General features: G+C 41.1%; 1 protein-coding gene across 1 annotated transcript; it reads left to right on the top strand.

The window, feature by feature from the left end:
• Window positions 1-3,238: 3,238 nt before the first annotated feature.
• On the top strand, window positions 3,239-10,488 carry CNEP1R1 (CTD nuclear envelope phosphatase 1 regulatory subunit 1). The gene is made up of 6 exons (XM_082233047.1): window positions 3,239-3,545; window positions 5,172-5,243; window positions 6,486-6,559; window positions 7,321-7,430; window positions 7,944-7,998; window positions 8,666-10,488. Exons 1-6 carry the CDS (start codon window positions 3,521-3,523, stop codon window positions 8,705-8,707), a joined length of 378 nt encoding a protein of 125 aa, XP_082089173.1. The 5' UTR covers window positions 3,239-3,520; the 3' UTR covers window positions 8,708-10,488.
• The last annotated feature ends 918 nt before the right edge of the window (window positions 10,489-11,406 follow it).

Here is an 11,406-nt window from a genome sequence, read left to right as displayed (position 1 = left end):
TCTCTTTCAAGTCTGTTTCTGAAATTCTTTTGTAATAAGACAGCTGCTTTGAGATCCTGTATTGAATGTCCTGGGAGATTGATGTATTCTCCTACTGGCTTCTCTGTCTTGTGATTCCTGATGTCAGATTTATGTCCATTTATCCTTGGATTCCTGTTCACTTGTTAACAGTCGTCAACAGGTTTACCATACCCATTGTCAATCACCCATCTCCTACTATGCTCCTGAGAAAAACTCCACCCCACCCTCTCACTATATATCAGGGTCTGGTGACTTCTGTTTCAGTGTATCTGAAGAAGTGTGCATGCACACGAAAGCTTATACCAAGAACAAACTTAGCTGGTCTCTAAGGTGCTACTGGACAAATTTTTTTATTTTTTATATATATTTTGACTGTGTCAGACCAACATGGCTACCTACCTGAATCTAATACCTAGAAAAGGCAGCTTAAAATAAAAGTAGCAATGGGTGGGTGTTGGGAGGGAGAGCAGGAGTGGAGCGCTTCCCACTCTAAAGCCACAAGGGTCTTTTTGCCAAAATATTTTTTATTTTTTAGCCAAAAAATTTCAGTATGGGTGTGGAGGAGAGGAATAGGAAATGGTTCACGTTGAGTTTCTTCAAAGGCTCATCGTTGGGAAAGATTTGCAAGAGTCTCATTCTGTTTTGCATTTTTTATTGTAGAGTATCTTAACAGTTTTGCTGTGGATTGTGCGTTTGTGTGCCTCCCCAATACCAAATGTTATTGAAAGCCAGCATGGTGTAGTGGTTACAGCACTGGACCTGGGAAACCAAGATTTTAATCCTCAGCCAGTCACTCCCTTTCAGCCTAACCTACCTAACCTACTTCATGGGGGGGGGGTAAAAAGGGAAGGAGGAGGCGGCCTAGGTACACCATTTTGAGCTCCTTAGAGGAAAGCTTAGATATAAAGACTAAAACAAACAAATAATGAGCCGATGCACCACTGCAGTTAAGCATGTGAGACTAGAAACAAGAAGACCCTACTCAAACCCACCCCCCCAAAAGCAAAAGCTCTCTGGGTGAGCTTGAGCCTGTCGCATTCAACTACCTCGCAGGACTGTTGTGAGAATAACATGGTAGCGAGGAAGGGAGGAGGAGGAGGACCATGTTATACCACCCTGAGTTCCTGGCATAAAGAACGGGTGAAGAAAAACACAATGGTGATTATAAACAACCCAGAGAGTAATGCGGAACAAATATGCAATCCACTTCCCCGCCTCGAATCGCCGTCTTGCTACCCTCTTCGCAGTCGAGCCCCCACCCCCACCCCCGTCCCAACTCACACGTTCAAGGCTTCACGAATCTTCTTCTTCCGCCGCCCCCCGCAACGGCCTCAACCTTTTCTCTCCCTTCCCGCAGATGAAACACAGTCAGGAGGAAACTGGGAGGGAGCGCGGCCGGGGCGGCAACAACAGCGGTGGCAACAACAGCGGCAGCGGCGGCGTGAATCAAAGGCAAACACGCTACCGCCCATCCCCGGCTCCTCCTCTTCCGCGGGGCGGAGCATCCTTCGTGCGCCTGCCATCCCGAGGGCCGAAAGCGAAGGGCGGCCTTTACACGCGCACAGCGCCCCCGGCGCCGCGGCTGAGCTAGGCCCAGGCCTGCTTGGTTTCCATGGCAACGGCACGGCAGCCTGCGGCGTCTCCCCGGCCTCAAAACGCATCCCTAGGCTCGCTTAGCTGGCTTGTTGATTCGAAATGTTCCTCAGCCGCCTTTCTTCCAGTGGGGCTTACAAAGGACAGGAACGTCATTCAGTCAAGAGTGCGAATACAGTACAAGAACAACAAAGGATCTAATCCTGCCGCCTCTTCCCAGTCCTAGTCCAAAACAGTGTTAAGAAACTTATATATGAAAGCTAGGAGCTAAATGGCACCTTAAACCTAGGTTGTGGGCGCAACAATGGAATGTCTAGGTGTGCTTTTTTCATAACAAGAATAGAAAGCTGAAAATGAAAGAACTGCCCCTAAAATATTATGTTCGTTTTTCACATGGTCTCTAGTCCTTCCCCTGCTCAGCCCCCTAATATTCTTAAGAGGGTCTCTTCTCCAGTCTTCAGAGTAGCTGGAAGTGGGGAGGCAGAAAAAGGTCCCCCTTTCCTTCCACTCTGCAGTTTTAATCTGAAATCTTAGGCGCAGTACTGCGCCCAGAACTCAGAATCTGCTCCCGCTAATGAAATTCCCTGTCGCAAAATGCCCCTAGAACAATGGGAGTTTCAAACACTGGTCCAAAATTATAAGCAACTAGACCAGTGTTTTTCAACCTTTTTTGGGCAAAGGCACACTTGTTTCATGAAAGAAATCACAAGGCACACCATCACTGTGTGCGGAGAGGGAGATGTCAGAGCCCCGCTGCTCTCTATGGGGAATCGGATGAGAGCGGACCGCCTGTCCGCTCTCATCCGATCTGATCCCCACCCAGGATGGATGGAAAATAGGGTGGACACAGTCCAGCGCCCGCCTAGTGGGCGAAAATTTGACTTTTTTTTAAAAAAAAAATCTTTCGGATTTTTCAATTTTTCCCACGGCACACCAGGCAACATCTCGCGGCACACTAGTGTGCCACGGAACAGTGGTTGAAAAACACTGAACTAGAGGACATGGCTGCATGGCTCCAACCCTGTTTTTGCTTCATCCTGGGGGTATAAGTTCCAGTGAGGTTTATTTCTGAGTTAGAAGTAACTCAGTCTTGGTTTAGCCTGAGTTAGAACTTACTTTAGCATTAGTTTCTTTTTAAAAAAAATTAAATTAAGCTAAATAACAATTAAGCTATCAAACAATTCAGCATGACACAGCAAACCTCACAAAGGTCAAATCAGAGATCCCTTATTTTATAGTGAAGGCATTTATTTAGTGCTTTTAGTGAAGACTGGCAAGGACTGTCTTAAATTCTTAATTTTTAAATGGTGCCTGGGTTTTTCTTTAACACTGTGGGATAAACAACGGCAGCAAATAATGTGCAGCACCAAGAAATCCAAGCATTGTTGTTCCGGCTGTCTCTTACAGTAGTAGACCTGGCTAATAAGCATAGTAGTGGTGCTGATAGTGGTAATAATACCTTATAGAAGTTTAATGTGATCTTTTAGAATTTGTTTGCATTATTTTGTGAACCACCCTGGAAGTGCAAATAACGTTCATCGGCCAATTAACTGTCAGTGAAACCTTTGCAAAGACACAGCAGGAGACGCTGGGTGGTCGACGGCACAACGCTACTGACCGTTACGCATGCGTATTCTTCTTTGCCCTTTCCCTTCACCTCCCTTCTTCAGCCTCTTGCCCATACGTAGCCTGTCCAATGAAGACGAGGTTTGTTGGACGGCGGGCGCTTGAGGGGGGAAACTGCCCAATAGAAAGAAGCGACGCTTTCATTGATTTGAAGGGAGTTCGAGAGCTTACGGCGCTACATGGAAGGGAGGAGGAGGAGGAGGAAGAGGAAGGAAACCATAGACTTTGCGTCTGTGAATGGTGGTAGTCTGCGAGTTCTCCTTATTCCCTGCCCCTCACAATGAACTCGCTGGAACAGGCGGAAGGTAATTCGGGGTTCCCTTGAGGCGGGGCGGGGGGCGTCATAAAGGCACCAGCCTCCCTCCAGGGAAAGGACATTTTGCCTGTCCTGTATCCTCCTTTTCTTCCTCTCAGTGTCCCCAAACGAGTTTCTGAGGCAGTGAGCCGCCGCGGAGGAGAAAGCAAGCGGCTGGACTTGCCAAACTTAGTCTTCCCGATTAAATTGTCCTCCCGCTGCAGGGCTGACAACTATCCAACTGGCCCATGTGGTTGTACCTTGAAACAGCAGACTGGTCCTTGAGAGACGAGTCGTACCGTGACAGTCTTGTTGGCATTGGGTAAGGATTAACAGATGATGTTGCTGTGGCATAAGCTTTTGTGAAGTGGATTCAGGTCTGCGGAAGCTTACACCATAATAACATTTTGTTAGTGCTGTACCCATCAAAGCCAGTTTACCTGTGAGAGCGCCTCACCCCCATATATGCCCACTTGACCAGTCTGCGGTACTAGCACCATTGCAGGTGCCACATAATACCCGTTCTGCATTTATAAGATCTTTTTAGTGTAGCAGCACCTACACTTTGGAAATCCCTGCCTATGGATATAAGGCAGGCGCCTTTCCCTATCCAGGCATGTAGAATGTTGATGTATGTTTTACAGTAAACTGTTTTTAGTTTATTTGCTTATTTTATTTTGGAATATTTTGTATAGTTGTTTTTAACTGTTTCTACTGATAATTTTATTTATTGTTTTATTCTCTTTCTAAACTGATTTGATTTTTTAAAAAATTAATAAGTGGTATAGATTTTGTGAAATAAATAAAATAAATAATATCTGTTCAGCACCAATTCATGATCTTCCTTTTCCAACAAGCCTCTTGAATTGAGGGTTTTGTTGTTGTTTTTAGATCCCAATCTGTATCCGTAGTGGAATTTAAATTGTTTTTAAATACAATTCCAATGTTAAATGACTTCCAGAGGTTTCATGGAAAATGATACTGTACATAGATAACATAAATAAGTGCTACAAAACACTTTCCTTTTTAGGCATCAGTATAAGACAGTATTTTATTTTATTTTTATCTCCATGCCTTCAAGTTGCTCCTCAATTGCTTTCTGCAAATCAGGTGGTTGTTAAAAGGAGCACAAGCAAATCTGTAGAGTTTTTTGGAAGACACTAGTAACTGAACTTTTGTCAAAAAGAACAAAATTCCTGAAGGCAGGGTTTAGGGGATATTTCACAGATGGTGCAATATGACCTTATTTTAGACCTATTATTGGTACTGTTTATTGTTGTTATAGAGGCAACTATGCTGAGTGTTTTGAAAGCCGCCTCTTAATGTCTGCAAAATGTGCATGATGGGGATAGTCAAACCTTTTTTCAATTGTGTGCTGCATTCCCTTTGGCTAAACTGTGGAGAGCTGTATGCTGGTGGTCAAACCTAGTGAATGTGTTGTTGATTAACTAATCTGGAATAAGGTCTGCCCTACTTCATATTTTTCACTAGTGTAAAGTAAATTTAAAGCAGTCTAACACCACAATCCAATACTTGTCTACTCAAAAGTAAGCCCCATTTTGTTCAATGATGCTTACTTCCAGTAAGTATAGTATTTCAGTAAGTCTAATTAGATGGTTGCCTTTCTTTCTTTCAGATCTCAAGGCTTTTGAAAGAAGGCTTACTGAATATATAGCTTGTTTACAACCAGCTACTGGACGCTGGAGAAGTAAGTCAAGCTCTCTAAGAGCAGTACAAATTTGCCTATAAATACTTCGATCAAATTGTACCTACATAGTGTAGTATTAACATTTCAGTAGCTTTTATGATATATTTGTGATGCAAAATTCTGCATAAGAAAAGAAAATATATGATAAATAATACTGTCTTACTGCCAAAGAGAACTATAGTGCAGTGGTGTCCTGAACTTCTGAAAGCAATTATTTTTAGAACTAAGATGAGGACAGCAACTTTTTTTTTTTTTTTAGCATACCAACAATCCTATAAAGTAGGTTAGGCTTAGAGATACTTCCTCAAGACCCTTGTGATTCCTTTACAGCTGAGCAGGGTTTTATTCTGGATTTCCCACATGAAAGATCTCTGTTTATCTGCCTATGCATCTACTATGTGTTCACTGTATGTTTGAACACCTCTTAAGATATTGCCACCAAAATTTGCATGATGATTCCTGAGATCAAGGAGCAAATATCTATATTTGAATACAATTGGATTCTATTTTGAACCAAGATGGCAGACTGAACCTTTCAAAACTGAACTTTTATTTATTTATTTATTGGAATTCCACATACAAGGCTGCTAGTTAATGAATACAGTCATGCTAATTCTAGAAAAACAGAAGTCCTCTTCAGACATTACTTGCGTGAAGAAGGGCAAACTGTTTTAGGGCGTAACTTCTGTAGCGGAGAGTCTGCTCTTTGAATGGAGGCATGCTTCCGTCTATGGAGCAGCACTCAGTGACAGAAATTGTGCCCCAACACATTAGGGATGGGGCTAAATGCACAACACTGCAGCCCCCTTTACTGTGCTTCTATTTTTCATGTGAGGAATGCCTGAATACTGCTATAGTTAATTGTTGCCTATGGAAGAGAGGTTACCTCTGCTCTGAATACCCATGTGTTGGAGAAGTATTTATTGAACTTGGAAATTTGCAACATATTTAAATTACTAGCCAACCTAATAAAAGGCAGTTCTTCCAACTTTTTGTGCCTATTGGAAATTGCATAGAATTATCTATTGATGGCTGTTCCTGTGCAGATATTTTTTTAAAGGATGAATGAGGTACAGGAAGTGCTGTTCAATGAACTGCAGGTTCCACTTATTTCAGTGGAATGTAAATCGCCCAATTTAGTATGATTGTCATGTTCTTTGAGAATAACTAAGACCTTTTTTAGAAGTTATCCCTTATATGCTGTGCAAATATATTGCTTCTAACATTTTCCTTTTCCATTAGTAATACTTATAGTCGTATCAGTCTGTACAGCAACTGGTGCCTGGAACTGGTTAATAGATCCTGAAACACAGAAGGTGGGTAGTAGCATTCTCAAATGTCTTGCTACTGTGTTGCTTTCCTATTTAATCTACTTGAACTTGTGGTATAAATTCATGCATAATGCTATGCATATATTAACAGGTTTTATAGACTGCTGGAAAGTTCCCCATGGTATCCTATAGCCGAACCTAGACATCGTGTTTAGTGTCAGTGCAGTATTTCTATCCTTCAGGGTGGACTAGAACAATGTTTGTGTCACAACCAGCGATCTGGGATTGCATCATGATTTTTGGCTTGTTAGGTTATAGCTTAATCTAGTAGCTAGAATGTTCTTAAGATCATATCTATGTGCCTATTCTTTGGGACACTGCCAGCCTTCATAATTGCAAAGGTAGGAAGTTGGGACCTTTATGTCAGTCAGAGCTTATGAAGAGCCCTGCTGGATCAGACCAGAGATCTGCCTTGTCCAGCATCCTGTTTTGACAGTGGCGAATGAGAGAGAAATCAAATCTGTTACTTTATATATTAATTTCTAAATTAATAATTTATTCCCCCCTTATATTAGTGTTAAAATTAGTAACTTGTATGCCCCTCATTCTCGACTGTAGAATATGCTTCTTTTAAAATCAAAATAACTTCTGTAGGTTGAAGCAGACTTGTGGACAGATGCCTTAGAGGTTAGCAGTGGTGATTCTTTTGCTGAGTATTGTGCTCTCCAATGAAGATTTAAATATTTTAATTGTATTAATTTCAAGCTAATAATGTATTAATAAAGTGTTGTTTGGTTTTCTCCTAGGTTTCTTTCTTCACATCTCTATGGAATCATCCATTCTTCACAGTTAGCTGTATTACTCTTATAGGTTTGTTTTTTGCTGGAATACATAAAAGAGTGGTGGCACCCTCAATGTATCCTTTATTCAGTACTTGGCATATGTTTAACCATTATCACACTGGCAATAATTTCAATTGAATAAACTTGTAGCTACTGTTCTATTTTCTCTGAGAACAGAGTCAAAGAACAGAGAGAGTTTGAACAGTTTTCTTGAAAGGGGAGTATGGACCTAAGCTCCTGTACTCCCTCTTTGTGGTGACATGTGAATAAGGTCATCTTCTCTCAGGGTGGGGCTTTTCACAACATTATGTGTGACCCTACAGCCACTCTGCAAAACAACTCTATGGTAATTGTTCCCAGGATATAGCTGGAGTGCAAGGATAGCCACAGAACTTTGCTACCTATTACTTTACTGATTAAAAAAATACAGAGCATACAACTTGGGTGGGGAATCACCACCCAAGGGCTGAATGCAGCCCGAGACTTCCCCTCTGACCTTCAATGCCCCTTCTCTCTAGTGCAATCACTTTGCTTTGCTTTGCCCTGACTCTAGAGACTGGTATGTTTCTTTGATGTTTTCTGTTCAGCATAGCAGCGCGATGTCGAACAGTCCTGGCAGAATACAACATGTCCTGTGATGATGTAAGTGGCTTTGGTTTCCCTGGCTGAATGTGTCTCCTCCCCTATTAATCTTCCGATACACATTGTCTTACAGCCTCTATTGTCTTTAAGTTCCCAGTTTACTCTATGTGCTTCTAGTTTCTTCCTCCCATCAGTGGGCTCGAGGTGGTCTATTCTGCATGGGACTAAGACATTAAGGATCTTTTTGCCCGATATCCTTCTATAAGAAGTGGCATAAATATTCCTTATAATGTTGCTAGTAGACAAACCTGAGTGCCCTCCTTTTCTGACATGAAATCCTTAAATTATTAAGAAATGAAAGATCAATCAGGGTGAATATTGTGCTATCATTGGTCTGCAGCATGCAAAAAAATTTAATTCTATAAATTCTGTAGATTAATTGCACAGGGGACTGGGAACCTATGATTGTAGAATTATTCTACTAATAACTGACCAATTAGATTCATAATCCTTACAAACAAATTCTGTTCTCAGTTTCCACTCTTTAAGCTAGACCAGCCTTTGTTAACTTGGCTCTCTCCAGATGGCTATGCTGACTGGGGCTGATGGGAGTTGTAGTTCATAACATCTGGACAGCAAGTTGGCGTAGGCTTAGCAAGACGATGGAGAAGTAATCCCAACATAGCAGGAGTGTCTGTAATGTGAAAGTTATTTCTTTCTTCCCCAGACTGGAAAACTAATATTGAAACCCCGGCTTCACGTCCAGTAACCCACCATCTCCCTTCAACTCTACTCGCTGCTGTGGAAATGTAAGAAAAGAACTTTGTTTGAGAGAGTGAGGCCAAATAGGATTGTGGGGTGTTGAGTTGACAGCAAAAGCGTGAAAACATCTGGTTTATTTATTCATAATTTCCTTGCGTTTTCTTATCTGTTTTATGCTTTCAATTCCTTCTCTGGCAGCAGTAAGCTGTAGCCTTCCAAATGCTGGGTGACTCTGACTCCCATCAGCCCCAGCAAACACAGTCATGGGTAAGGGATAATGGGAGCTGTAGTCCAATAGCATCTGGAGGGACACAGGTTCTCCAACCCTGCCAGACAGTATTAGTATGTCTCTGGGATTTCATCTTCAGCGAGGTGGGAACCTCTATTTAGAAAAGGACTCAATGGGTTTTATGATGTGCAAATCACTGTAAATAGAAAATGGAACCAGTATTTGAAGAGATACTTAAACCTGCCATTCACACAGCGTTTTACCATTACATTTGTTCATTAATCATGGCTATCTCCCTCCCCACCCAACGCTGCATTTTATATATAAAAATTATTCTGGCAGAACTCTTCTTGGTGCGTATTACTTTGAAATTTGTCACAAAAGCTCCTGTTCTTCAGTTCCTTGCATTGGCAGTAGCCTATTTTCAGCAAATTCTATGTTTAGGCTTTTAATATTTTAAAACCTCTGTGTGTTTGGGGCATACAGTAATGATGTATTGTATCTGAAATTTACACTGTGGTAGTTTTGCCACGAAACTAGTATTGCTCAACTTCAGATTACTTGATAAAAAGAAAGTGCCACAAATGTAACAAAGCTCAAGGTAGATTCAGACTTTCCTTTGGGCCCAGTCTGGCATAATGCTGCCTGATTCCTTAAGCATCATTAGGCAACCTGCAGACCTCTGTGTGCTTTCCCCTCTCACATGAAACTTCTTTTCAGTTTCTGAGCTAGCGAAAGTTACTGCTTCCTTGGTGCCAGCGTTTTTGCTAACCACATTTGGTGCCAAGCCAGTTTGCAAGCCTGCTTCGAATCCCTGCTGCAAACTGTGGTTTGACATTAGCTAAGGTTGGCAGAAATGTTAGCATAATGCATTAATTCACTATGCAGTGGAGCATAAGCTGCATTATTGATATTGCAAGAGAGGGTTAGATGCCCGGAGGAGGAGGAGTATGCAAAGCTGTGGCACGCTATCTGATTATATGAGCAGGCAGCATGACACTTAATGCAGGACCATCTATTTCCTTCCCTTTGCCCAGTTGGATCATCCTAATGAGGCATGACAAATGCATAGTAGCCACTGAGTCAAATTCTCTATCCTTAAATGCCTGTGGAACTTGGTGGGTAGGGGATGACAATTGAAATATCTTTGTGAAGAAGCAAAATCAGCCATCTGAATCTACCTTTATTACAGAAAAGTGTTAAAACTTAAAAGTGGCTGTTACGCATAGTATGACTTTGAAATACTGACACAAAGCAATTTAATTTTAAATCCTTCCTGTGCCTTTTCACAAGACCTGTTTCAAGCTATTTTAAGAAGAGTATAAAACTTTAAAAGCACAAAGCAACTGGCAGTGTAGAAAATGCTGCACCACAAGGAAGATTTTGTACATACAGGAAACCAAAACTACACTTGTGTCAATGTTTAATTCTCCTTTGAATGCTGCAATTAAATCCTGTGCTCTCGAAGTCTTCTCTGCATTTCTTGCTCCACCTGTGTTTTTAAGTGCTGTAAATTTTTGTAGGAAATGTGTATAAAATAAACATTTTATTTATAATGATATGTTTGCTGGCATTTGTATTTGAAATCGCAAGTATATAAATGTTAGGAGTGCTGAAATCTATTAATTTCACATTTAATGCTTCTCATGTTACCAACTTTTGAAAATTCAGTTTTTAAAAACTCTGCTTCAGATATATAGGGTTGGTCAGCTTCTGCAATTCTGCATCTACAGGACAGGTGTGGAATTTCATACAGTACTGTAGTTGTATTCCTGAAAAATTTCAGACAAGATCCTTAACAGCCATGACTTAATTGGATGAGACCTTTAAATTGGATGAGACCTTTATCTAAATATAGTCATATGAGTTTCCTCATTAATGGTATTCAGTAATATCTTGGGCTTATTAGGACAAGTATTTGGTTCTAAATGCTGACCCATTGACATAACATGTAAGAGAAAGTCTTCCATTAACCATAGTTTCCCGTGGCTTCTGAAATATGAAACGCTGTCTAAGGGGTTCAGAACAAGCCACTGTGGTTTGAAGTTGGTTTAATGTCTTGTCTCGTTCTGAAGCCATTACTAACCAGTTTCCCAGTTTGGTGTAAGTGGTAAGCTATAAATGTTAAGGGAAGACTTTCTGGTTTGTTTGCCATGCATGCAACCCCTTCATACAAGATAACAATCACCTAAATTGGCAGTTATTAGATCCTTTAATACTGAAGCAACTAAAGGAGGACTTAATGCTTAGTATTACAGTACTGAAAATCTTTTTAATATCTAAATTACAGATCATGTGAAGATGTAAGTAAGACCTTTGAACATTGCATAAATCTCAATTTTTGTTTTTCTAGATCATGATAGGTTCTGTTTTCATTTGGTTTTAAGTCTATACAGCAATGTTATGCGTTTGGGTTCATGTTGCCACCAGCTTGATTCCAAAAAATCTGCACTCTGGCTTTCCTAAGTTGCAGAAAC

This window comes from Podarcis vaucheri (genome assembly GCF_965113315.1).
Source record: "Podarcis vaucheri genome assembly, chromosome: 7".
In the NCBI taxonomy this organism is placed as follows: domain Eukaryota; kingdom Metazoa; phylum Chordata; class Lepidosauria; order Squamata; family Lacertidae; genus Podarcis; species Podarcis vaucheri.
The sequence above is the reverse complement of the archived record's forward strand: the minus strand, read 5'-3'. Positions and strand labels throughout refer to the sequence as shown.

Coding starts and splice junctions, on each gene's coding strand:
- CNEP1R1 (XM_082233047.1), top strand. CDS start 3,521: ATGAACTCGCTGGAACAGGCGGAAG. Junction 7,431..7,943: donor AGAGTGGTGGCACCCTCAAT/GTATCCTTTATT, acceptor TTTTCTGTTCAG/CATAGCAGCGCGATGTCGAA. Junction 7,999..8,665: donor ACAACATGTCCTGTGATGAT/GTAAGTGGCTTT, acceptor TTTCTTCCCCAG/ACTGGAAAACTAATATTGAA.